We start from the raw sequence: 27,948 nt of genomic DNA on the forward strand, positions 1-27,948 counted from the left end.
AAGTCCATTGGAGCTATAAGGAGGGACATGGGCTTTTACATCTTTCAAACATCTTTTCCCTGTAGGTCCAGGTTATTCTGGCTGTCGTTGGAGGAAAGAAGAAGATTATTGTGAGGCTGGAGAGAGTCAATGTATATAACGTGGATTACGACAAGGGGAAGTTGGAGACTGCACAGTACTTTTTCCTAGGAGGGTTACCATCAAACAAGATGCCAGAGAGGTGAGAAGCTTTACTGGAAATCCACACACAACCTTGGTGGGTATGTAAGATATGGTTCCATTTATATGTGTCTTCATCTTTCCTGATTCCTTGCAGTCTCGTGGGCCTGTTCCCAGGTGGAGGCTCAATCAGAGGCTGCATGAAGGGCATCAAAGCCCTGGGGAAATATGTTGACCTCAAGCGCATGAGCACAACAGGAGTGAGCTATGGATGCACCTCGGATTTACTGGTAAGTGGCACACAAAGGATCTAGTTCCCAGCCAGTTAATTTGTGGCAACCTGTTACCTCTCTTCCCGTCTTTCTCCAGATTGCAAGATCAGTTCAGTTTTATGGACACGGATTCCTTAATATGGCCGTGAAAAATGTGCCTAGCTTGCAGGAGGATTTCTACACTGGCTTTGGATTCCGTACAAGCCGGCCCAATGGACTTTTGTACCAGCACACTACAGAGGTGCAATCATATTTCTTTATCTGCCCCATTTGCAGGCGCAGGGTTAAATTCCTTCCACTAGGAGGCAGCTCTTTATCTGCACCTTCTATATTTGTCTATCTATAATATTAAATGAATCCCTTAAGAGATTATTGTGTGCAAACATTTTGAATTTGCATCCTAATTTTTCTTACAGGAAGGATCGTGTGAAGTGGCCGTCCAACATGGCCGTCTGTCTGTCAAGATCTTGGATGCAGAAATGAGATCCAAATCTCAGTTTGCGGATGGAGCAGGTCACTATCTGACCCTGTACAGCAATAAAGACGCGTAAGTATCTCTCCAACAGGATTTGACTAATGCAGAAACATCAGCCATGTTTCCTTGACTCTTGATATTATTGCACAGAGTGCGGTTTTATGTGGATGACAAACTGCAAGAGACGCGGACATTAGCGGCAGGCACAGGGTGGCCAGACTTACCAAGTTCGACCCTCCTTCTTGGTGGGTCACAGGTCGAGGGAGAGATACAAAATCTGACTGGCTGCATCAGTAATGTCTTTGTGAAGAGGTAAGTGTTGATGTATACACCCGTCGATTTCCACTTCACTGTGGCTACTTTAGATGAACTGCAGGGGTTGGTTGATATCCCTTCATCATTATGATCTTTCCACACTCAGGAAAGCTGGACCTCAGTCTGTCCTAGATCTTCAACAGAATCAGGAGAGTCTGAACATTACCATGAGTTGCCAGGCGCCAATGGAGGACAAGCCACAGGAGATCAGAGCGCCATTGAGGAAGAAACTGAAACAAAAGGTAAATGTTCTGGTAACAGCTTGAACAGTAAACTCAAGTCAAAGCTTATTCCTTTTCCACTAAACCTCCATGGTCTCAGTACAGCAATTTCATTCCCCCTAAATCTCTGGTCTCATCCATTAATTCCTACTACATCTATAGTTTTATCGTTGCCACTAAAATCTAATGCCCTTCCACAGCCAGAGCTCAACAGTAAAATTTCCACTTAACCATCACAGTTCAATCCTGAAGGTGACTTAAATCCAAATTTCCATGGTTGCACCTCAGGCATTAATTCACTCTAAACTTCCACCTTTCCAGCACCGGCAAAGGAAGCTCGCTGATCACAAGCACTTGGAGGACTCTTCCTGTGTTCATCCCAAAGCAGTGAAGGGAGCTCTACGATTTGGTGGATCTTCCAGCAGCCACCTAGAATTCACCAGACTCCCACCTATCTTCAGAGACAGGTGAGTTGCGTACCTTTGGCCTAAGATCATTTAAATCAGTTTAAATTGCAGAGCTGCATTGTACATTCCTTTTTACACTGCTTTGTTCTACAGGTTTCACTTTAGCTTAGAGATCCGTCTGAACACCTCCAATGGGTTGATCTTTTACGGCCGGGATGAGAGAAGCAGCTCCTCCCTTTTTCTGTATGTGTCCAATGGTCGCATTGTATTGCATCTGGTTATCATAGGGAAGTCACTGCGTTTGAGGAGCAAAGAAAAGTACAACGATGGACTCTGGCACACGGTAAAATTTAGTTGCTAAATGCCAAGTAGTTGTCATGGGCTGAGGCTCTTGTTGTAGCTTCTAGAGAGGTCTCAATCATAGGTTCTCATCATGTCATTAGGATGTGTCCAATGATCCCTTTGTAGTCCAGCTGGCTATCATAAGGAAGTTATTGTGTTTAATAATAACTATGGCCTCTGGCAATATAAAATAGTTAGTGAATATAGTTACTAAATGCCAAGTAGTCATCACAGGGTTTTGGCTCTCATTTTGTACTAAAGAGGTCTCGCTTATAGGTCCTCAATCATGCCATTAAAGGAGAAGGAAAGGTTAAAACTAAGTAAGCCTTATCAGAAAGGTCCATCTAAATATACCAGTAAACCCCCAAAGTAGTGCTGCTCTGAGTCCCCTGTCAAAAGAAACACAGCATTTCTTTCCTTCTATTTTGTACACATGGGCTTCTGTATCAGACTTCCTGTTTTCATCTTAAATCTCATTGCCCTGGGCAAGAGCATGCTCAGTTTGCTCCTCTTCCCCCACTCCCTTCTCTACTGTAATCTGAGCCCAGAGCAGGGAGAGACTCAGGTAGGAAGTGATGTCACACCACATTAATACTGCAGCTCCTATACTAAACAAACAGAGAGTTTCTAGAGCTTTTTACTCAGGTATGGTAAAACATTCTACAGAATAAATATAGCATTCTAGCTTACACTGTTGCATCTAATCTATTGGCAATAAAATGCCTCCGTAGCTTTCCTTCTCCTTAAGCTACAAAGGTATTTTATTGCCAATAGATTAGCCGCAATAGTGCAAGCTAGAATGCTATATTTATTCTGTAGAATGTTTTACCATACCTGAGTAAAAAGCTCTAGAAACTCTCTGTTTGTTTAGGATAGGAGCTGCAGCATTAATTTGGTGTGACATCACTTCCTGCCTGAGTCTCTCTCTGCTCTGGGCTCAGATTACAGTAGAAAAGGGAGGGGGCAGGGGAAGAGGAGCAAACTGAGCATGCTCTTGCCCAGGGCAATGAGGTTTAAGCTGAAGGCAGGAAGTCTGATACAGAAGCCCATGTGTACACAATAGAAGGAAAGAAATGCAGTGTTTCTTTTGACAGGGGACTCAGAGCAGCATTACTTTGGGGGTTTACTGGTATATTTAGACGGACCTTTCTGATAAGGCTTACTTAGTTTTAACCTTTCCTTCTCCTTTAAAGGGGTTGTTCACCTTTGAGTAAACTTTTTGTATGATGTACAGAGAGATATTCTGAGTCAATTTCCAATTGGTTTTCATTTTTTATTATTTGTGGTTTTTGAGTTATTTAGCCTTTTATTTAGCAGTTCTGCAGTTTCAGCAATCTGGTTTTTGGGGTCCAAATTACCCAAGCAACCATGCATTGATATGAATAAGAGATTGGGATATGAATAAAAAAGGGCCTGAATAGAAAGAGGAGTAATAAAAACAAGCAATAACAAATGTGTAGTCTTACAGAGCACTTGTTTTTTACATGGGGTCAGTGACCCCCATTAGAAAGCTGCAAAGAGTCAGAAGAAAAAGGCAAATAATTCAAAAACTATAAAAAAGGAAAAAATGAAGGTCAACTGAAAAGTTGCTTCAAATTAATCATTCTATAACTTTAAGCCTTGCCAACAGGGCATGGTAACCTACAGTATGAATACTGCTGCTAGATCCATCAGTTCTAACTATCTACATTTTCTACTGACTGAGCCCCAAAGAGTAGCTCCAGATGGCATCTATTGGTAGACAAACCTAAGGACAGAGTTGAGAACCAAGGATGTAGAAAGAGTTTTCACTCTTCACAGTCCAAGTGTCTTCTCCATATACAAAGAAAGCTTTTAAATGTGCTTCCTCTTTAATTTCTAAATTCCAAGCCTCTACTTTAGTGGGATCAAGATAGGGGTCTTGTAGTTATTGGGACACAACTCCCAGCTGAGCTGCTGAAGCATGCTGGGAGTTGGGTTTACACCATCGTAATTCCACATTTGTTACCAGTGAGCTGTATTGACCTTTATAAATATTCAACGGTTCTCCTACTTGTCAAGAGACATAAATTGCTTTTGCAGGTCCAGGTGATTTGTTGAATAATCATGAGGGCAATCTGTTTTTCTCAGGTATTCTTTGGCAAAGAGAAGAATAAGCTGCACTTGGTCATAGATGGCATTAAAGCCCAGAGCAGCATGGTGTATCCTGGAGTTAAATCATCTTTAACTGGTCCCGTCTTCATCGGAGGTCTCCCACCGCTCATCAGAAGACCTGACATTCCTGTGAGTAATAAAGCCAATAACTATGGACAGTGCATTATGTTCCAGGACCTTGAGCTGAGCGACACTAACTTTTTTATAGGCGTTTTATAAATGTTGACAGAACTTTTTTTTACCCTATATGGGCACTGCACCTGAAGGCAGGTCCCCAAGTACTCCCTTGAATGTAATGCAAATGCTTTTCAATGATTTACTGCTGCCAAAATAAATGTTTTGTTCCGTATTTTCCTCAGGATGTGTCACTCAGCAGTTTTCACGGATGTCTCAGGAACTTGAAGTTGGATGGGAAAGCACTTAACCCCCCAAATAAAATCATGGGGGTCACCCAGTGCTATGAAGGGCTCACCGAACAAGGATTTTTCTTCTCTGAGGGTGGATTCTTAAAATTAGGTATTGTGGCCTCTACAACTAGCAAAACGGTTCTAGGCTAACAGAAGTTGCCAACCTTAAATTTCTGCTTGAGGTGTTCTGACATTCTTAATGAACAGTAGTTTGACCCAGGGCTACGGTCTAAAGAAATGTGCCCCTTAAAGTCGAATGGTACCAGAAAGGAAAAATAAACCGTCCCATAAGGCAGCTGTCTAAAGTCTCTGCCAGCACACACACAGAGCATTATGAAACCAATGAGCCAATGGAAACCTTCATAAGGTTAGACCAACGTGTAGCCAATCCAACATTCATAGGACCAGACCAACCTGTAACCAGATGATTAGAACATTTACAAGGCTAGACCATAAATATCTCTGCAATGTATGTCACATTAAGCAAAGCATGTTTAAACTGTATAATATTTTTCTTCCGCATCACAGACCATGAAGTGGATATTGGGCAGAGCTTGGAAGTGAAACTGGAGATACGTCCAATCCATCATTCAGGCCTCCTTTTCCATGTGGGAACTGAGGAGGGCCACTCTGTCACCCTTTCCATGACTGAGGGGAAGGTATGCCAGCGTTCTACCATGAAACACCTTTTGTTTTATTTTATATGGGTCTGACATGTCACAGGACTCTGCCAGATTATAAATCCGTTCCTGCCCCATTGGAGCTTACAGTCTAGGTTCACATGCACTATAGTCAGTTTCATCAGGGACTAACCTGCCTATTATTTTTTGGAATGTGGGAGGAAACTCATGAGACTTAGGGTCTAAACACAGAGTCTTGGGTTATTAGTTGCCTCATAGTATCTCTTTATCTTTTCCCCAGGTCAGTGTGTCTGTAAATGCAGGAGCAAGTGAATATTCCACATCTGTGAAATTCCCACAACCCCTCTGTGATGGACAGTGGCACACAGTTGCAGGTCTGTATCTCTGAGGCTACAGATAAACGGGTCAAGGGTTTGGGAACTTTACTTTGGCATAGTAAAGGGTAAGCAAACGTAAGCCTGTAGGAAGCTGCACGGCGGAACTGAATCCAAACTGCCAACTCTATGCAGAGAGCTCAGCTTATCGGCACTTATTTTGCTTTGGCTGCTTTCTTCCCTCAGCTCAAGGCCACATTCTTTGGGGTTCACATTTTGCACTGACTTGTAAATTACTTACTCAGGAAGGCTCCTACTAGGTCCCAGGTATAAGCTAAATCAGTGATCCACAACCAGTAGCTTGCAAACAACATGCTGCTCACCAACCCCTTGGATGTTGCTCACAGTTGCATCAAAGCAGGTGCTTACTTTTTAATTCCTGGCTTGGAGGCAAGTTTTGGTTGTATAAAAACCAAGTGTACTGCAAAACAGAACCTCCTGTAGGCTGCCAGTCCATATAGGGGCTACCGAACAGCCAATCAGCCCTTATTTGACATCCCCATGGACTTTTTCATGCTTGTGTTGCTCTCCACATCTCTTTTTTTACATTTAATTGTGGCTCACAAGTAAAAAGGTTGGGGATCCCTGATCTAAACGGACTCAAGTATGAAATCCGACTGCAGAAGTGTGCACCAATAATTTTTTGGCTTACCTTTATCTCTAGTGACCAAAGTTAGTAATGTTATCCAGCTGGATGTGGATACAGAGGGAAACCATGCTGTAGGAGCAAGCCAGACAGAGCCCAGCAGGAGCAGGGGGACTCTCTACATCGGAGGAGTGCCTGGTTAGTATTGGTGTTAGCCCAATATCACCACCTACAGATTGGGCCTTATTCTAATCATGCTGACATATCCAGGCTTGGAGGCAAGTTTTGGTTGTATAAAAACCAGGTGTACTGTCAAACAGAGCCTCAATGTAAGTTGACAATCCACATAGGGGCTACTTAATGGCCAATCACAACCCTTATTAGCACCCAGGAACATTTTTCATGCTAGTGTTGCACCCCAACTCCTTTTACTTCTGAATGTTGCTCACGGTTCAAAAGTTTGGGGATCCCTGCTCTAGACCATTGCCTGTGCCAATGCAATAAAGAATGTGTATTTTAATTATGTCACAATTTGATGATACCCAACTGTCCTTGTAGGAAACATCTACAGCCCGAGGAAACCGCACTCATCCTATCGAGGCTGCATGAGGAATCTTGTTATTAACCGAAAGGCAGTTGACGTCTCCAAACCTGGGACTTTCGTAGGATCAGCCGGCACCAACGTCTGCCCGTCCCTGTGATCCCAATGCACAAAATGGAAGGACTGTACAAACAAGGCAGCCAGCCTACTGCTGAAACCTTTGAGACAGATGGTGCTACACTGTGCAAGTACTGCGTGTGGCTTAGGGGTAATGTGACAAGAAGGCCCTTAAAGCCCACTTGGAATTATGGGTGCTTGGAAAATAGCATATGGTTACTGGATTTAAACTCTTTTACACAGCAGAACCCTAACAGCGAGCTAACCCAACCCTTATTTTAAAGTTCCAAACAGCATTTATTCCACTCTGATACTATCATGCTTCTAATCAACATCCAGGGAAGGGGGGTGGGTACCTTTAAAAACTGTATCTGGGGAAGAAGCCCAAAAGCAGTGGTAGTCAGTTTTGACAGTTTGATTATTCCAAGTCTGTCCCCAGTGGGTACACAAATGTTACACAATACGAAGGGAATCTACGCAACTCTCTATTGGACCAAAAAGCTATAGACTGTTGAAAACATTCACGCTTACAGTTGACTTCTGGTTTAAAGGGGTTGTTCAACTTTGAGATAACTTATTATGATGCAGAGGGTGACAATTTGCAATTGGTTTCCATTATTTATGGTTATTTAGCTTTTTATTCAGCAGCTTTCCAGTTTCAGCAGTCTGGTTACTAGGGTCCAAATAACTAGCAACCATGCAGGGATTTATATGAGACTGGAATATGAACAGGAGAGGATCTAAATAGAAAGAGGAGTAATAAAAAGTAGCAATAACAATAAATGTGTAGCCTTAATGAGCATCTGTTTTAAATTGGGGTCAGTGGCTCCCATTTGAAAGCTGGAAAGAGTGAGAAGAAGGCAAATAATAGAAAAAAAAACTAAAAATAAATGATAAAGACCAATTGAAAAGTCCTTGAACTATTCTTCTAGTCTGGTTCAAAGATGTGTATCTTTGACACTCAAACTGCTTCCTAGTTGCTACTACGAAAGGGCCAAGCAACAAGGCAGCAGTTTAAGTTCCATAAACGAGAACAGAAAAAAAAAAAAGAAAACCAACTGCAAATTGTTTGAGCGATCGCTTCCTCTTTAACTTTTCACATCTCCCAGAGTAAATGATGCGCTTTTCTGACCGATGCAGTGTTTACAGACATAACTTTTATTCTCAAAACTGATATTTGATCACTTACTCCGGCGCTTGGAGAGACGACGACTATGTTGCAGATCTGTGAAACCGAAATTGAACTTTCTAAAGAAAAGTTGTTATAAGGGAAAGAATGTTGTCTGGGCATAGTAAAGCCCTTTTACAGTCTAAAGATAAATTTATACAAACAGGGTAAATGCTCCCAATGTTTTAGGGTATCTGCTGACTGGGACTACTTAAATGCTAACCATGTGACCCGCTTCCTTTTAATATCAATGTGCACATACAAGGGTTAAACACACTGTCGGGCAGTAATGTTCCTGTGAAGATATTTATTGTAAGGTTTCCTCCTGTGTTCTACGTTCTCTCTGTGGTAGTACTGCTTGAATATATTTTATAATTATAAATATATATATATATATGTATTTAAACCTATTCCAGTCACTGACGTCACCTGCGCACTTACACAATAAATACATCTGTGTATATATGCATGTGTATAGATATTTAAGTACACAACACAAACACCCCAATGTCTGTTTTGGAGGCAAAAAAATGCAAAATTCTAACTTATATTACTTGTTTTTTTATACAGCGGGTACATTCTTATAAAATTAGATTCCTGTGGTGTCTGTCTAAACCATCCGTGATTTTTAGCATCCACGTGAAAATTTGTAAATTGATGGTACAAATTTTGTCTCTAAAATAAAATTTTGGATTTTTCGGATTTGTAAAGGTTTTGCATTCTCCCTTTTTAGTAAATGAGGTCACAAAGGTAAAAATTAACTTTTTCACACTGATTAGTAAACCTAACACAAATTTTTTTAGTTCTGCTCCATTTGTTATTATTATTCCATTATTTACCTGGCTGGTTGCATTTCCATGGCCAGTGTCCCCACCAACTTGAAAGCAGCTTGACTGTGATGCTAGATTTTATGTCTGTTATTTGTACTGTGTATTTTTCTATTCAGGCTTCTCATGCTCCAGCCTTACCTGTGCCTGAAGGGCTGCAGAATAAATGCTAAATAATTAAACATAGTATTTATTTGATTATAAATGTTCAGCTTACTTTAAATGCTTCTCTAGCAGAATACTGCACTGAAATCCAACAGCAAACAGATTTTGTTATATTCAATTTTGAAATTTGACATGGGGCTAGATATATTGTCAGTTTCCCAGCTGCCCCCAGTCTTGTGACTTGTGCTCTGATAAACTTCAGTCACTCTTTACTGCTGTACTGCAAGTTGGAGTGATATCACCCCCTCCCTTTCCCCCCAGCAGCCTATTAACAGAACAATGGGAAGGTAACCAGATAGCAGCTCCCTTACACAAGATAACAGCTGCCTGGAAGATCCAAGAACAGCACTCAATAGTAAAAGCCAAGTCCCACTGAGACTGATTCAGTTACAATAAGTAGGAGAAATAACAGCCTGCCAGAAAATAGTTTCATCCTAAAGTTCAGGCACAAGTCACATGACTGGGGCAGCTGGGAAACTGACAATATGTCTAGCCCCATGTCAGATTTCAAAATTGAATATAAAAAAAAATCTGTTTATTCTTTTGAAAAATGGATTTCAGTGCAGAATTCTGCTGTAACAGCACTATTAACTGATGCGTTTTGGAAAAAACATGTTTTCCCATGACAGTATCCCTTTAAGTGTATTTAAGGGGAATATATTGAAACATACCAGTATCACTTTAAGGGTCGGGGCACACGGGTAGATTAGTTGCCAGACGACAAATCTCTTTTTCGGGCTGACTAATCTCCCCGATCTGCCTCCCTCCGGCTAAATTGAAAATAGCCTGGGGGCAGGCACACTGAGCGCTTCGTTTTCCGAAGTCACCCAAAGTTTCCTTGTGAGGTAATTATGGGCAACTTCAGAAAAGAATCGCTCCAAGTGGTTGCCCCCAGGCTATTTTAATTTTAGCCAGCGGAAGGCAGACCGGGAGATTAGTCGCCCCGAAGAAGAGATTTTTCACCTGGCGACAAATCCCCAAATCTGCCCGTGTGCCCCGACCCTAAAAAGGAGCTACATAGTCAAGCATACTTTCGAGCTTAGAAAGTTCAAAGATCTAGATTTCCTTCATTTAGTGTTGGCACCTGTTCCTATAGGTGCAGACCCATAGCAATAATTCAGGTCGGAACCATGCGGTTGAATGCACTAGAGTACATCACACAATGTCTTGTGGGTACAAATCGGATTCCCAAATTTAATTTACCGTTCAAAAAAAAAAAAAAAGCTTTAACACAGCAGTAATAAAATATGCAGGCTACCTTATAGTATTAGAGCAGACAAAGTGGATAAGACCCACTTAATAAGGGAGTCTGAAAGCTAAAAGAGCCTTGGCAAATTCAAAGGAAGCTTAAAGGAGACCAATAATACAAATATCCACACAATACAAAGACTGCTCCCTCACTTAACAACAAAACATACATTACTTTAAACTATGTAATTGTAGCCGCTGCATGTTCCGGAGCCTGCAGAAACAACCCGAGCAGCCTGTGCCAAATAAGATTAAATCCCCGAGACTCATCTACACAATACATTAGGAGACAAGAAACAATATCAGCAGCAAAGGGAACGTTTATTCAACGCTGAAAAGAACATACGTGTGTGGGACGAAGCTGGGGATAAAGCATTTGTGCTTGGCTGGCACAAGAAGTGCCATGGCTTTAATCTAAGCTCATATCCTCCTCCTCCTCTTTCTTCTCGCTGGACTCTCGCTCCTTTTGCGAGGAAGTGCTCTGCATCGCTTTTGCGAAGGCTTCGATATCTGGAAGGGATAGGTTAGAAAGGAAATTAAATTCTCTTACATGGAAGCAAAGCTCTTTCACCTTTGTACCAATTTCGGTAAATATATATTTTTTTTTTTCTAATTTTGACCAACTTTGAAATTCAAGTTCCTGTGTTTGACAAACAAAAATGTATGCAGGTAAAGCAGCCCCTTCAAGAATATGCTCGGTTGTGATTTTGCTTATTAAAGCCGCATCTAAGTTTTACCTTTACAGCTGGCATCATGGATTAACGGTCAGCAGGTCAAGATGCCATAGTAAATCCAAAATGGTGGTAGCAATGTTTTAGGGCTGAACCACATGGTGTGTCTTCTTGAGATCCGACATGCTGAGAGGAAGCACATGCGAGGGGAAGGATGCGACGAATATTAGGTAAGTAATAGAAATGTCGGACCTTGTCGCTGCATGCATACGACACGACTGTTATATGCGAACGCTGCACGTTACGTCTTCATCCGACAGACATGCCGGATGCACGCAGCGACAAGGTCCAACATTTCTATTACTTACCTTATATTCGCTGCATCCATTTCCGCGCATGCGCTTCCTCTCAGTGCTTCGGATTTCAAGAAACCGCATTGTGTGGTTCAGCCCTTAGTTGTCAAGAAAACACAGGTGCATTAAACAAGTTGGACTGGTATCAGTAATGCAACTAAACTGCTACTCATGAACCATGCATCGTTATTAACTGCAGGATTATGTGCAGTTATTACATATAATGAACAGTCCTGTGGATTGTCATAGCCCAGAGCTCTGCTGACTGACTGCAGCACATAGTGAATAACCTTGAAGTGATCCTAATGGTTCTGTGCATATTAGGCGAGTCATACATAATAACTTATAGCAGTTTTTTTTTTGTGTGTTGACTTAACCTTTACTCCACTTAAATAGCAGTGTGTGTTCTCTGCTCTCCTTACCTCCTTTATTGGCTGCATCCACCGCATCTGCAGGCAAGCCAAACTGACTCATCAGTGGTCCCAGCTGTCCAGATGCGAGCGCTGCACTAAACATACTCAGAGCCTAATAGGTAGGGGAGGCAATAACAAAGGAAGAAACACAAATTAAATTCAACAGGCTGGAGACACTGCAACCTAAGAACTCAATAACCAGATGAGGGGCTAGAAAATTGAAGTGCTAAGAGGAGTACTGAGTTATTTTAAAAATTACCTACACTGGGTTTAGATCCCTTTTAATAACAAAAACGTTTGTAAAAAATTATATCACTTTATCCCTCTTACTGTATGTTGCATTGTACATGGCCACAGTTTCATAGACTGCTGAGCCTTAATACAGAAGTAACCCCAGAACAGGAATGTCCATACTTTTCTAATGCGAGGTCTAATTTTAGTAATGTTGTCCCATTATGATCTACATCCATAAACAAACTAGCATTCTGTTCCATAGAAAATATTACTTAAATATTTTATATATATTGCTATATTTAATAAACAACTATTTCTTATGTAACCTTAATATAATAAATATCTAAATGAAAAGCAAGAAACAGGAGGTTGATATAGACAAGCTGCTTGTTGACAGTGTCTTGAGATCTACTGATCACCAGCTAAAGGTCTACTGGTAGTTCCCGATCTACCTTTTGGGCACCCCTGCCCCACAATGTACCTGTTGAAACTGTGGGGAGGTTAAAGTGTTCTGGATTTCATCTGCTGTCTGAGGAAGGGATTCTCCTGAAGGAAGGTAAGGCATCAGCCTCTCCTGGACCTCAGCATTAGCCAAGATTGGAGCCATTATCTCTGGGGTGAGAACACTGGCAAGATCCACTGCAAAGAGTACAAGAAAAGGAAATTAAATCTCAAGAATAAAGCTAAGACCACACGGGGCTGATTCTCTGACTGAGGAAAATAAATATTAATTAAGAGTAGAGAAGAGTTCCATACACTAGTGTGCCCTTGCCCTAAAAGTCTCTTTGTGAGCCTGAGATCAAGCATTGCTATTGTTAACCCAGTGCACGCCTTCTCTGGCATGAGGACTGTGGAGGGAGTTAGGGAGGTGTAGCTTAAGGCTAGTGCCACACGGGGGACTGAAATCGGTCTGCTGAAACATGGAGGCCAAAAATCAGCCCCTAAACGGGCAGTAGCCTTCTCTTCTGTTTGCATAAGGAACCATTGTGTCGGCTCTAGTATGAAACTCTCAGCTGATTTCAGCGAAGAAATAAGAGACACTGCATTTTCGCACCAAACTCCCATTTAGTGTGTTCATGCTCCAGCCGACATAATGGTTCTTTGTGAAGGACAGAAAAGGAGGCTACTGCCCCTGTAGGGACTGATTTTCGACCTGTATATTTTATCAGACAGATTTCAACCCTCATGTGACACTAGCCTAACAGGTTGCAGGCCGCAGCCTAGAATTCCTTGGCAGACTATAACTGTAGTGCAGGAGGCACACTCTATCCCACCCACTTATTTATTCTATAAAGCCAAAGAGTGTTTTAATTATTAAATTAATTCATCTTGCCTTGTATCAAACCCAGCCCACCTTCACAAGACCTGCCAACCAATGCCATGCTAGTTGACTTCAGCAAGCAGTAAAGAACAATGAAAATGATTGGCCAGGTGCTGCCAAGTCTGTGAAGACGGCGCTACTATGTGACCATCTGTAGCATTATTCAAGCACTTGGCCTCATGTCTTGTAATGTCAATCTCATCAGCAGCCCCCTTCATTCCCTGCCAAGCTTGCCAGTGTTCCAGCAGAGAAGGAAGTAACCCACTAATAAGCATCTATTTTAAGGTCTTCTTTAATAGTGCAGATTTTACAGTTTAACCCATGAGGTAAAATACACTTATAGCCAGCAGAGTGATACATCCTACCAGATGGAAACCTATACTATGCTAAAGGAATGTAAATTGCAGAAAATGGTAGTGTGTAAGACAGGGCTACACAGTGAATATAAGATCAGTCTTCTGCAAAATCCACTCACTGAAGCCATTGGAACCCTGGTCAAGCACAGAGATTATATGACTGTACCTTGCTGTCCTCCCTCCCCTGTGGCAGGGACATTCATTGTGGCCAAGATGTTCTGCAGGTCACTCAGCTGAATGGCCTGGGTGGGGCTAGTTGCTGCACTGGCCCCATCATTGGAGCTGACAGCTGGGCTTGGGGTTGTGGCAGGTGCTGCAGCTGGAGCGACAGGAGCAGACGTTGTCCGTGTTGATGAAGTTGTGGATGATGGAGTGACAGCTGCTGATTGGCTGCGAGAACTAGAAGGAATTACCCAAATAAGTGACACAATTTCACTAAATATTTTCCATTTCAGCAGAGACAGATACTCAGCATCAGGCTATTTCAAATAGGCAAGCCAAACTAATTACAAACAATTCTCATAACATTGCTTAGAATGTTCATACCCCTGTTAAACGAATTAATAAATATATTGCACTGATAAATATTTTACAAGCAGCCTGCTTGTATCTCTATTAGGAGGAATCGGCCATATTATTATTATTGTGACCAGCCAAGCCCTGGGCAAGTGAAGATCCTTACTGCTTTGTAATTTCGAAAAACGGTCCGCACACACCAATATTGCAGTCGGGGATTGTGCCCCTTTTATTAATAAAAGGGGCACAATCCCCGACTGCAATATTGGTGTGTGCGGACCGTTTTTCGAAATTACAAAGCAGTAAGGTGACCTGGCAAGGTCAACGGAAGACCAGCACCACTACGCAGAATAAGTGGAAGGAGGTGTGCGGTAATATAAAATTTCAAGTGAAGATCCTGCCATACTAAAGCCATTTCCCTTCTGATACAAATGAATCTAATACTGTCCATTTTTGTCCATTATACAATATTTCCATATCAGTGTCTGGTAGGTGAAAAGATATTATAACCACTTGAATAATCATTAATAGTCATTTCAATGCTGTTTGGAACACCCCGTGCCTGATTAAGCTGTCCCATTATCGTGCCACATAGAAGCGATTTAGGTTGACACAACTTCCTGAATCCACATCTGCTCTATTGATTACCTGGAAGAAGAACTGCTTGTTGTGGGTCCTCCGCTGCCCAACAGACTGGCCAATCCTGGTCCAGTTAAAGCTCCAAGCCCACCTGTAGTCATAGTAACATAAGCAGAAACCATCATGTTAAAGTGTAAATTATATCAAGGAGGGAGAAAAAGGACAAATGCAATAATGGGAATGACACACATGCAAGAGACAGCATCCGTCTTTGAAGGGATAAAGTTGCCATCTGTCAAGCCTTCATAAGTCTCCAAAGACAACAGAGAACAGAAGCAGACCACTAAAGCTGCATGCGAATGCTGAGACCAGAGAGCTGTTTGATAATAAAGTGTTTAGAAGCAGCTGTCAGAGAACAAATTTAAGACACTTTACCAAGTCCTCCGAGTCCAGTGGGTCCAATCAGCTGCATGAGCTGGTTATGGCTCATGTTTCCCAGCAGGCTTTGCAGTCCACCTTCTCCTACAACAAATAAAAACAAAAGGAAAAGTAAACCAGAGCCAGCTTGGAGTAGCAACATATAACAGCGAATAGACAAAGCGCTGGTGAGTTGCAATCATAATCGCAGAATGGAGAGTAAAAGGGCACCATGTGCGCAGATCAAGACTGAGATTCAAAATAGGGCCTGGCATTTCAAGTACACCGAGGTCCAATAAATAGTAACAGGCTATGGCATCTTAAAGCAGCCCCTCTGGCATTTGCCAAAATGTATAGACTGCCAGTCCAGCAATTAGAAATAATACATCAGTATTATCCCTCTCATTAATAACAAACGAGAAGGGAAACTATACCTTGAGACTTTAAATAAATAGTGATACTGACACTAAAAACTACTCTTTAAAATATGAATGTACATTAAAAGTTACCTATAGGTCTTGTTGATCGCTTTTTTGCGGAGAGGTTTGTTTATCTATTCTAAGTAATTGTTAGTTGAAGTTTCTAAACCTGACCATTTTGTCAAACTGACTTGTCCCATCTCAGCTAAATCAGTTTCCAATGCTAACAAACATCTGCTGCACAAATATGGAAGCCCCCTCATACAGGAACATGGGGCATCAGACAGGTAATGTAAAAGCATCATGCAAATACTTTATGGCAAAGTTGTAAGTATCTTTCAAAGGCAATTTTATGATAGATGTAAGAAAAAGTAATTTATGGTGTCAGTATCTCTTTAATCTTATTAAACACCATAATAAACCACTTCAGGAGCAGCAGCAATACTGTTCCAAAACCGATATTAGTGTCTCTGTATAAACAATACTAATAAAGTCACAATCTCACCTCCCAAAGCAGAGAGCTCATGGCTACCGCTACCACTACCCCCAAGGGCACCAGGCATGGGTGGGTTATTTAGATACTCATTGACCTTTCTGCAATGTTCCTCATCTTTATCAGTCTTGGGCTCCTGTGAAAACAACACACATACGAAATGTTCAGTGTCATCTGCAGTTTACAGTGGTAATACTACCATATCATATTTCACCCATAGAACACTATTTTTAATTATGGAAAGAACACCAAAGCTCATCTGATCTGCCACTGACCTGCATCCAGAAAAAGAGCCTCTTGGAGCCGGCCTTGAACTTGAGCACATACACACGCCCTGTGGTGCACTGTGACACTCTCTTAAACTCACAGTCATCTGGAAAGATGATCAGATCCTGTAGGAGACAAACAGAGGAGGCAATGGAGCTACATGCAGTCAATATTGTTAAGTGGGGTATCGCCTCTAAAGAATGGGGTCAGTTTGAATACAATGTCTGCTTTATAAATGCCCACTAGCTGTGCACAGCGAGAGCCTTGTTACAGTCTCTGGCTAAAAGCAGAATTGGCACAAAACACACTTTAATTGCTCAGGTCTGAAAGTCCCTTCACCTGGCTTGAAGCCTTTTGTGTGCAGGACTATTGACTCCAAAGGATTTCTGGCCTGGTGCATTATGGGTTGTTGCATTACAGCTCTTAAAGAGAAGGCGACTTACATCGTCTACACTGCCAGACGTTCTGTCTTTCCAGCAAAAGTGAATGAGAGAGTCGTCTGTTTGCTGGATGTAAACAAGACCTTTCCTTTTGTCTGGCGTCACAGTGCTGCCCTTTAGGGACATTTTGCCAGCTCGAAACTCCACTAGGTATTTGCTCGAAGAACCCCGAGAGCCAGGGACCAAACTGGGAAACAGCGCTCCAGATGACATTCTGGGAAAAAATACAGGAAACGTTAGTCAAATATCACTTATCTTTTTACTGCATTAGCTCCCACCAGAGGGCACTATACCCCATATTCGCTTTAACAGAAATTTTAAATCTGCCCTAAAATATAATTGGGATATAAGGGAAACCTACCCAACAGCCCAACATAAAATCCTTCCTAGTGATACACAAGGAATATTTAAAGGGAAAGTAATGGTAACTTGCACTATTCATCCACTGAGGTTGTCATAAATATCACTGACTCCGAGCAACCTTGAGAGACAAGTTAGCATATAAAATCCTTCTGCTAAATCCTCTGCTCCACACTACATATCTTCACTTGTCTCACTGTACATTTCCGGCCATCTCTTTGTTCCTCTCAGAGTCACAGTCTTTTCATACCATCCACCAGAGCTGTGGAATCTGAAGCAATTTTGGGTCTGAGTCGCCAGAAATGTACCGACTCCTAATAACTGCAAGCAATGAAAATAATCAAACCAGATTCAAGAGCTTCTATGAAGATGGATATGGCAGAAGGAATTGAGTTGTATTTAGCAGCTATTATACAGCTATGTGCCAGGTTCAATTCATTTAGAAGTTTTTTTAGGTAATCCTAAAACAATTGTTTTTAATTTATGTAGTTTAGTGGTGGTTTGTATTTCTAAGCTTTTGTCATTGATAAAATGCCTTGTATGTTGTGTACTTTTTTCAATCAGCATGAAAAATACATTATAGAAGTCAGTGAGAGTCAGAGGTACCAAAAAATATGGAGCTGAAGGATTTATGTGCCGACTCCACAGCCCTGCCATCCACTGCCACCTCTTGTGTTAAACTTTTCTATCTGTCTGCTCCTCCACAAGGAGCACTCTCTCAGTTTCTACAAGAACAAAACTCAGCTTCTACCTTTTGGAGCACTAAAACATTAGTCTAGTCCTGACACACATTGCCTTTCCCCTCCAATTTGTGACTGTATGTTATCCATTCACTTAGATTGTAAGCTCTATGGGGCAGGAACCTCTTTCCTACTGTCTGTCTTACACATGGCACTTGAGCTCTGTGTATTTATATAACGTGTGTGTGTGTGTGTGTGTGTGTGTGTGTGTGTGTGTGTGTGTGTGTGTGTGTGTGTGTGTGTGTGTGTGTGTGTGTATGTGTGTGTGTATATATATATATTTTTTAATTATTAATATATATATATATATATATATATATATATATATATATATATATATATATATATATATATATATATATATATATATATATATATATATATATATATATATATATATATATATATATATATATACCTGTACCCAACCTGGTGCACTCACAACAGTCTGACAAATTGCCTAGGTGCTGGTCAAAACAAACATTTTAAATATCAAAAACAGACCAAGGCAATCAAGCAGGATCCACACAACCTTTTTAGGGAGTGCTCCCCCTGCCCCAATAGACAGAGGGGGAAAAGGGTCAGGACCATCAGAAGGGGAGGGAAGAAGGGTCACGGACAAGCCCCCCAGAAGAGGGAGGAGCAAGACCTAGTAGTAAACCTATCCCAATACACTCTAACCATAGGGGAAACTAGATTGTTGAATAAGGGCTTAAAATTTGTCCCTACCAACCTCTCAGACTCCTTTGAAGTGTACAAAGACATTCAGCTGTTTAAAAGACGTATGAAATTAAAAGACTACTACAAAGATACAATCCCGATAGCACCATCTATGTTCAAACCTAAGAGCACGTTTGACCCTCTAAATACAGCCCCCTCCATCTCTACTTTTTCACAGCTCTTAAGCAATGACACCTCTAGGGCACATGGCAAAAAGTCAAAATATTTTTCAAATTTGACGCCCTTAGAAAAAGAAGCGATCAAAACCCTTAAGGCCAATAAAGAGATTATTATTCGACAGGCGGATAAGGGAGGGGCCATAGTCATTCTAGACAAAACTTATTATGTCAATGAGATTGAACAACAACTCTCGGATCCCAACACCTATGTTAGATTGAGAAGAGACCCCACAGAAGAATTCAAGAGACTGCTAGATATGCAAATTGGTACTGCCCTTTCAGCGGGTTGGATAGATGAGGGCACTAGTCAATTTCTGACCACAGCTTTTCCGAGGACACCTTTTTTGTATACTCTACCGAAGATACACAAGTCACTCACAGCCCCCCCAGGACGCCCTATTATTTCTGCTATGGATTCACTTTTTCAACCAGTAGCGAAGTATGTAGATCATTTTCTACAACCCATTGTACAACAGATGGGATCATACGTAAGAGACACAACACACTTGATTACACTGTTAAGAGATCAAGTGATTCCCGTGGAGAGCATACTGGTGACGATGGATGTATCCAGTTTATACACGGTTATTCCCCATGACGCAGGTATCTCCACCTGTAGAGCGGCACTGGCTAGGGCACACACTGGTAGACCACCCACTGACTTTTTGACATCTTTATTGGATTTGGTCCTATCCCACAATTATTTTATGTTTAAGGACAAATTCTTCCTACAAGTGGCAGGGACTGCTATGGGGTCCAATGTGGCGCCCTCCTTTGCGAATTTATTTATGGAACAGTACGAGACCAACTATCTATTACCTATGGGGGCGGACAACATCTGCTTCTATAAGCGCTATATAGACGATCTGCTTTTGTTTTGGAAGGGAATGTAAACAGAATTGTTAGATTTCCATCAGGCATTAAATAATCTCGACTCCCCCATCAAATTGACTCTGTCATATGACACTCAAAGTATCGATTACCTAGACGTGACCATCTTTAAAGAAGGGGAAAGATTGGGTACAACCTTATATAAGAAACCCACCGATAGGAATAGTTTGATCCATGCACACACACATCATCTGCCACATATGTCCCGGGGGGTCCTGTATTCCCAGTTCCTGCGAGTGGTTAGGAACAATTCTGACAGGAGTAAAGCTGAACTACAACTCTCTGAATTAGCACAAAATTTCATCTCTAGAGGATATTCCAACCAGATGGTCACTGAACAAATGGAGAGAGTGAAACACAAGACACAGGATATGTTACTAACTACTGCTCCACCTAAAACAGCGCCGGATATAGTCTTCTCTACGGCTTGGAGTAATAAAAGCTTAGAAGTTAAAAAGGCACTCCTCAATCGATGGGAGATTGTTAACACGGACGGCAATCTACCATTCTTGGATAAGAAACCCCTGGTGGCATTCAGGAGAGGCCGCAATTTGAGCGATTTACTGGTGACCATAGATCTGGTGGAACCCCCTAAGGAGGCAAGCACTTGGTTGAACAGACCTTTAAAGAATGGCTGCTACAAGTGTACTAACTGTTTGACATGTGGGGGAATGCAACAAGGAACCTATTTTTCACATCCAAGGACTGGAATAAAAATTGACATAAAGTATAGAGTAACATGTACCACAGATCATGTGGTCTACATGGCATGGTGTCCATGCGGGCTCTATTACGTTGGCAAATCGGCTACCACCTATAGGGAACGAATGAACAATCACAGGAGTGCTATTAGGAGCGCTTTGGCCTCTGGAAGGGCTGACCAACCGGTCGCGAGACATTGGTTACAACAGAGACATTCGTTACCACAGTTTCGCCACATGATAATTGACCACGTTCCTGCATTACGCAGGGGTGGCAATAGGGACTTACAACTAATCCGGAAAGAATCGAGATGGATCTACAAATTAGACACTTTGGCTCCCAAAGGACTCAATGAGACCCTGCCGATGTCCCCTTTCTATTGATCAAGTACCAAATAGCATTACGTACAGATGGTTGTACGATTGGTGATTATTTCTAACCATTATGCGCTCTATTGAAACCGTGGCATCTCCGTGGATCTATATAAATAGAGGACTGTCACAGACCAATGATGTAACATATTATACACCAATAATGAATAATGGAGTGCCCAGCAGTTGTTGATCTGCGCTAGATATCAGTTGATAGTGATTATATGAACTGCTATATTTGAATATGTTAAACTATATTATGCTGATAATACTGTGTATTGATATTATGATATTTGTGCTTTGTCCTATAGGTTTGATTGAACCCCAGGAGACAATAAGGATGGTTAATAGGAAGGAGGTTCCCTTGCAGAAGTGCACACCAGTATGCCCAATTACCCAGTAAGAGACGGTTCTCATGCGATAAAGGGTAAGTCTGCCGAAACTGTGTGTGTAGCGTTATGCTTATGTGACATGGCTATTGAGAGTGGAAATAAGGTAAATGGGCACTCCCAGTTAGATGCGGGATCCACTGGGTTAACTTCCAGTGATCACGCTGATTGAAAAGGGAGGGGAAGCCCTCGACCTAATCCTCTCACAGTGAAATGAGAGACGAAGTTGTAGCTACATTAGTAGGGGAGAAGGCTAATTGGCACCCCCAGCGTGATGCGGCACCCACTGGGTTAAAGACCAGCAGATCCGCACACAAAGAGGGGAAGCCGGCAGCCGTGATCCTCGTAGATTGAAGGATGCGAACCAATGACAACCGCACGCCAAATCACCGCTGAGCTACGAAAGAAGCGTCCCCGCTCTCCTAGGCAACGGGGGCGGGTCCTCGACGCAACATGCACACGCAGTAAAGCAGCTCCGTGCGCAGTTGGCGATGTCAGCGTACCGATAGAAGGGGTAACACAGTGATTCTTACTGGTGTTGCCTGATGCACTATTGGGATACAAGGGCAGTTGAAACCAGATCCTTACGACTCCTGGGGTGAGTGTTTTTAAATGTTTTTAACCCACCGCACTTCCCGCTACTTAGGGGAAAGTCACGATGGATGTCTTGACACACTGTCACTGGATGCTCACTACTAGGACTAGGACTTTGCACTGTCTAATACACAAGTTCCTCACTTGACAGTACTTATCACGTATGTTTATTTTGACAACACGAGAATGCTATGTGGGATTGCACATATTTAGCCACACCCACTGATGACGTCATACAAGTCGGTTTTGGCGCCAATTTGCTCACCTTTAAATTGTGTGTATAGATGTGTAGAGTTCACCTTCCTGAGGACGGCCCGAGTTATGGCGCCGAAACGTCGAGAATTTTATATATATATATATATATATATATATATATATATATATATATATATATATAACAAACAAGGGAAAGTTGTGCTCACCACTATTTTTTAAAAACCATTAGGCGGGGGTGCAATATATATATATATATTGTACAGTGATGCGAGTACTTACAGTGCTTTACAAATAAAGTTACACATACATACAGGATATGCTTTACTGGCTGCTACTGAATTACACAAATATATGCATAAACAATAAAAAATATCTGCAAATTTCAAGACGAAGCATACTGGTAGTAATAGGGTCTCAACTTTCTGTGTTTTATTTTGTATCTTTTTCCCAAAATTGAAGTTTGAAATGTAACTCCCTGTCTCTGGTGTTTCAGTCTGGCAGCTCAGTAATTGAGGTGCAGATTCTGAACGGTTACAATTTTCAAAATTAGTTGATACATTTTTCAGCAGAAGCTGTGGAACATTAGCAACTATTGTATCAATTTCAAAAGTTGCTTTTAATGAAACTTAGGGATTCTGCTCTGCAGGGAAAAAGATATGAAATGTATCAACTAATGGATCATTTAAATATTGAGCACTCACAATTAACGTTTTGTTTCATGCCTGGGTGCACGCCGCCATCTGAAATCAACACACCTGCTTGAAGAAGCCGCACTCACAGGACTTATAGGACAACAAACAATTTATTAAGAATCCATTACTAACATTTCTTAAAGACTTTGAGAAAGGCTGGTGCGACAGCCAAAACGTTAGTAATGGATTCTTAATAAATTGTGCTGTGATCTCCTCCTTGGCACCTCAGGTGATCTGAGATGCCCAGGAGGGGAAGATAACATTGTGGGACCACTGAGGTGCCCAGGAGGGGAAGATACCATTGTGGGACCCCTGAGGTGCCCAAGAGGGGAAGGAAGGCATTTTAGGAGCCCTGAGGTGCCCAGGACGGGAAGATACCATTGTGGGACCCCTGAGGTGCCCAGGAGGGGAAGGAATGTATTTTAGGAGCCCTAATGTGCCCAGGAGTGGAAGATACCATTGTGAGACCCCTGAAGAGCTCAGGTGGGGAAGATACCATTGAGGCACCCCTGAGGTGCCCAGGAGGGGAAGATACCATTGCGGCACCCCTGAGGTGCCCAGGAGGGGAAGATACCATTGTGGCACCCCTGAGGTGCCCAGGAGGGGAAGATACCATTGTGGGACCCCTGAGGTGCCCAGGAGGGGAAGGAATGTATTTTAGGAGTCCTAATGTGCCCAGGAGGGGAAGGAATGTATTTTAGGAGTCCTAATGTGCCCAGGAGGGGAAGGAAGGCATTTTAGGAGCCCTGAGGTGCCCAGGACGGGAAGATACCATTGTGTGACCCCTGAGGTGCCCAAGAGGGGAAGGAATGCATTTTAGGAGCCCTAATGTGCCCAGGAGTGGAAGATACCATTGTGAGACCCCTGAAGAGCTCAGGCGGGGAAGATACCATTGTGGCACCCGAGGTGCCCAGGAGGGGAAGATACCATTGCAGCACCCCTGAGGTGCCCAGGAGGGGAAGATACCATTGCGGCACCCCTGAGGTGCCCAGGAGGGGAAGATACCATTGCGGCACCCCTGAGGTGCCCAGGAGGGGAAGATACCATTGCGGCACCCCTGAGGTGCCCAGGAGGGGAAGATACCATTGTGGGACCCCTGAGGTGCCCAGGAGGGGAAGATACCATTGTGGGACCCCTGAGGTGCCCAGGAGGGGAAGATACCATTGCGGCACCCCTGAGGTGCCCAGGAGGGGAAGATACCATTGTGGCACCCCTGAGGTGCCCAGGAGGGGAAGATACCATTGCAGCACCCCTGAGGTGCCCAGGAGGGGAAGATACCATTGCGGCACCCCTGAGGTGCCCAGGAGGGGAAGATACCATTGTGGGACCCCTGAGGTGCCCAGGAGGGGAAGGAATGTATTTTAGGAGTCCTAATGTGCCCAGGAGGGGAAGAAAACATTGTGGGCCCCCTTAAGTGCCCAGGGGGGTAAGGAAGCCATTTGTTGGAGCCCTGAGGTGCCCAGGAGGGGAAGGAAAACATTTCCAGGAAATGAAGGAAGGTAGTGCAGGACCTCTGTGGTGCCCAGTAGGAGAGGGAAGGCGTTGCGAGACACGAGTGTGCCCATGAAGGAAAGAAGGCATGTGGGGCATCTCAGGGGTCCTAGAAAGGAAAACATTCTGTGATTCCTGAAGCGCCAGGAGGGGAAAGAATGCATTGCGGAACCCCTGAGTGTCCGGGAGGATAAGGAAATCACTGTGGGCCTCCTGAAGGTGCCAAGGATAAGTAAGAAGACATTATGGGACCCACAAGGGGCGCAGTGCTAATAAGACATTGCGTGTGGATAAGGAGGAGGAATAAGACACTGTGTTACACATAAGGTGACCAACAGGGATAAAAGGCGTCTCAGGAGTAGACGGTGACAATCCCGAATCGTGTTCCATTACCTTAATCCGCTCCGAACCTCTCAACAGGAACAGTACAGGCACTGTGTGTCTCTGGCCTCTGACGACACTAAGAGATGCGCCACCCTGCGCCCGATTGGCTGCTGCCAGAGACTTACAGTACCCGGTTCGCTATTCCCCACTGTTATTGGCTAGTAATAGTGCCTGTCACCCAAACAGAAATCATGTTAGGCTGTGAAATCAAGCTAGGTAGATAGGCGCCAGGGTTGCTGTGTCACCCAGAGTAAGGAGGTGGGGCAAAGTTCCTTGTGTTCTTACACCGCCCTCTATGTTATTTAAATAGGCACAGGGCGGGGCGTTATACCTCATTATACAAATTATTAAATCATCATTAGGAACAAAGACAAACTGCAGATCGTTTGGAATAACACAACCTTATTTTTTTCTCTTCTTTATAGTCTTTGAATAATTTGCCTGTTTCTTCTGACTCTTTCCAGCTTTCAAAATGGGGGTCACCGACCCCGTCTAAAACACAAATGTGTCAGGCTACACATTTAGGGGCAGATTTATCAAGGGTCGGATTGAAAATTCTAAGTATTTTTGTGTACTTCGACTAGGGAATAGTCCAAATTTCAAGTATGAAAAAAATTCTGAAATTCGAATATCGAAATTTATCATGTAGGGGCAGATTTACCAAGGGTCGAATTTCGAACAGATTTTGTTATATTCAATTTTGAAATCTGACATGGGGTTAGAAATATTGTCAGTTTCCCAGCTGACCCAAGTCATGTGACTTGTGCTCTGATAAACTTCAATCACTCTTTACTGCTGTACTGCAAGTTGGAGTGATATCACCCCATCCCTTTTCCCCCCAGCAGCCTAACAAGAGAACAACAGGAAGGTAACCAGATAGCAGCTCCCTAACACAAGATAACAGCTCCCTGGTAGATCTAAGAACAACACTTAATAGTAAAATCCAAGTCCCACTGAGACTGGTTCAGTTACATTAAGTAGGAGAAATAAAAGCCTGCCAGAAAGTAGTTCCATCCTAAAGTGTTGGCACAAGTCACATGACTGGGGGCAGCTGGGAAACTGACAATATGTCTAGCCCCATGTCAGATTTCAAAGTTGTATATAAAAAAATCTGTTTGCTCTTTTGAGAAATGGATTTCAGTGCAGAATTCTGCTGGAGCAGCATTATTAACTGATGCGTTTTGAAAAAAAACATGTTTTCCATGACAGTATCCCTTTAAAGTTTTCTGGTGGATCCCTGGCATCCCAGTCCGACACATAACAAAGATTGGGGTTTGTATCACTTTTAATCACTTGTTATAATTGTGGGAACTGGGGCCTGGGATAAAGGGGAGTGAATTGTTTAAATGCACAATTTCAGGGCAAAAAGAAATCCACTGTTTTCAAAAATGATAACGATTGAATAATATTCCCCTTCTCATGAGGGTAACGGCACGATTATCTGCAACGACTTCATTTCTGCTCTTATAATTCTCTTATAATTTTATGAAATCGTCACGGTAATAACAGCAGTAAAGACGAGGGCGTCGGAGCAGAAACCAATAAAATGTGAAGAATTCCTTCATTTTCATCATTAACCTTTCTGTAGATATACAGTGCCAATTCCCTCCCCGCTGGCACACAGATTGGGTTATGATTTTTCCTGCCAGTGCAAATCATGCATTTTTAACAGAGTTTGGGAAAGGGCAGAGCGGATCTTTAAAGAGAACAAGCAATAAACTTAATAAATCCAATATAGTGCATGTAATAAAAAGTAGTTGGTATGAAGTTTTCCCCACCCCCTACAAGTTAAAGGGGTGGTTCGTCTTTATGTTAACTTTAAGGGTTAGGCCACACTGGGCGTTTTGGGGAGATTTGGTCGCCTGGCGACTAATCGGCTCGTCTTTGCGGCAACCAATCTCCCCAAATGCCTTCCCTGAACTCTGCGCCGGCGAAAATGAAAAAAACCCCATCGCTAATCACACGCAGCGATTCGTTTTCCTTTTGGGGAGATTCGGTCTGAAAAATCGAATTGGTTTGAAAACGAATCGCTGCATGTTCATTTTAGCCGGTGCAGAGTTCAGGGAAGGCGTTTGGGCAGGTATGGTTTTTTCAGAAACCCGTTATCCGAAAGCTCTGAATTACAAAAAGGCAGTCTCCCATAGACTCCATTTTATCCAAAGTTAAAAAATTATTTCCTTTTATTCTGTAATAATAAAACAGTAGCTTGTACTTGATCCAAACTAAAATATAATTAATCCTTATTGGAAGCAGAACCAGTCTAATATGTTTATTTAATGTTTACATGATTTCCTAGTAGACTTAAGGTATGAAGATCCAAACTACAGAAATAATCATTATCTGGAAAACCCCAGATCCCGAGCATTCTGGAGAACAGGTCCCACACTTATACTTGCTTTCTCTGGGTAACCCCGATTTACAGCTGGCCACATCTGCTGCTGCTGGCTTCTTATTAGAATAACAAGATAATAAGATGTGACAAGGGAAATTGTAACCAACCAGTAAGAGAACAATGAAGACTAAAGCAAGACTGAAACTGTCTTAAAGGGGAACTATTACGAAAATGAAAATTTAATATAAGCTTCGTCATACTGAAATAAGAAACGTTCTAAATACAATTAATTAAAAATTAATAGTAAACATAAACCTCAGCACACTGAAATAATAATAAACGTATTATTTCAGTGTGCTGAAGCTTGTTTAAAAGTTTCATTTTCGTGATAGTACTGCTTAAAAAAGCTGGGACAGGGAGGAAACAAATAGGGAAATACATTTCTGGATTAAATAATAATTACTTTTTGGGGTACATCCTAGCAATTTAACTCTGCCCAAGTTGCTGTAAATAGGGTCGCCACATCAACTTTTCAATTTTGGACACATACTGAATATACTTCTGGCATGGTTCCTTAGCAGTAATTTAGGTGCATTAGGTTGTATGGCAACTTGGAAATCACTGCAGCCTGCAGAATGGACATGAATTAATTGTGAATGTTGGCGCTGGCTAAGGGCATGGGAATGCAGTGCACCATGGGCAGATTTGATGCAGATTGGTATCCCTGTGATAAAGGGGCACAATTAAAGGCATTGTTCATCTTTAAATTTCAGTATGATGTAGAGAGTGATATGCTGGTTTTAATTTTTTATTATTTTTGCTTTTTGAGTTATTTAGCTTTTTATTCAGCAGCTCTCCAGATTGTAATTTCAGCAATTTTGGTTGCTAGGGTCCAAACCCATTAAACCATGCATTGATTTTAATAAGAGACTGGAATATGTATAGTGACCCCCATTTGAAAGCTGGAAAGAGTCAGGAGAAGGCAAATAATTTAAAAACAATAAAAAAAA

The 27,948-nt window shown here is 42.2% G+C and overlaps 2 protein-coding genes across 6 annotated transcripts in view; one reads left to right on the forward strand and one right to left on the reverse strand.

Annotated features, from left to right (window-relative positions):
- lama5.L (laminin subunit alpha 5 L homeolog) overlaps nt 1-8,860 on the forward strand; it is a 78,900-nt gene extending 70,040 nt beyond the window's left edge. For 3 of the 4 annotated variants that reach the window (XM_041576196.1, XM_018234975.2, XM_018234977.2), the window contains 14 exons: nt 66-220; nt 317-449; nt 529-672; nt 848-978; nt 1,057-1,218; nt 1,328-1,463; nt 1,731-1,909; nt 2,003-2,192; nt 4,301-4,453; nt 4,684-4,840; nt 5,260-5,390; nt 5,653-5,746; nt 6,411-6,530; nt 6,891-8,860. In XM_041576196.1, the coding sequence (XP_041432130.1) occupies nt 66-220; nt 317-449; nt 529-672; nt 848-978; nt 1,057-1,218; nt 1,328-1,463; nt 1,731-1,909; nt 2,003-2,192; nt 4,301-4,453; nt 4,684-4,840; nt 5,260-5,390; nt 5,653-5,746; nt 6,411-6,530; nt 6,891-7,033 (2,028 nt within the window). In that variant the 3' untranslated portion in view covers nt 7,034-8,860. The remainder of the gene's footprint in view (nt 1-65; nt 221-316; nt 450-528; nt 673-847; nt 979-1,056; nt 1,219-1,327; nt 1,464-1,730; nt 1,910-2,002; nt 2,193-4,300; nt 4,454-4,683; nt 4,841-5,259; nt 5,391-5,652; nt 5,747-6,410; nt 6,531-6,890) is intronic. The other variant, XM_018234976.2, reaches the window with a different exon arrangement.
- A 1,840-nt stretch (nt 8,861-10,700) lies between these two features.
- adrm1.L (ADRM1 26S proteasome ubiquitin receptor L homeolog) lies at nt 10,701-24,667 on the reverse strand. Of its 2 annotated transcripts, NM_001086125.1 has the most exon segments (10): nt 10,701-10,908; nt 11,845-11,947; nt 12,551-12,708; nt 13,913-14,145; nt 14,911-14,992; nt 15,277-15,363; nt 16,183-16,306; nt 16,446-16,562; nt 16,881-17,091; nt 24,616-24,667. In NM_001086125.1, coding segments are annotated over 9 exon segments (1,215 nt in total). In that variant the 5' UTR covers nt 17,091; nt 24,616-24,667; the 3' UTR covers nt 10,701-10,807.
- Between the last annotated feature and the right edge of the window lie 3,281 nt (nt 24,668-27,948).

The sequence above is a fragment of the Xenopus laevis genome, chromosome 9_10L (genome assembly GCF_017654675.1).
Source record: "Xenopus laevis strain J_2021 chromosome 9_10L, Xenopus_laevis_v10.1, whole genome shotgun sequence".
Taxonomy (NCBI): domain Eukaryota; kingdom Metazoa; phylum Chordata; class Amphibia; order Anura; family Pipidae; genus Xenopus; species Xenopus laevis.

Bases quoted from the DNA above. Each gene is read 5' to 3' on its own strand.
- adrm1.L (XM_018234015.2), bottom strand. From the start codon at position 17,090: ATGTCATCTGGAGCGCTGTTTCCCAGTTTGGTCCCTGGCTCTCGGGGT. The intron at 16,307-16,445 runs GTCAGTGGCAGA...TTGTTTTCACAG, and splicing joins GGCTCTTTTTCTGGATGCAG to GAGCCCAAGACTGATAAAGA. The intron at 11,948-12,550 runs GTACATTGTGGG...CCTACCTATTAG, and splicing joins CCTCCCCACAGTTTCAACAG to GCTCTGAGTATGTTTAGTGC.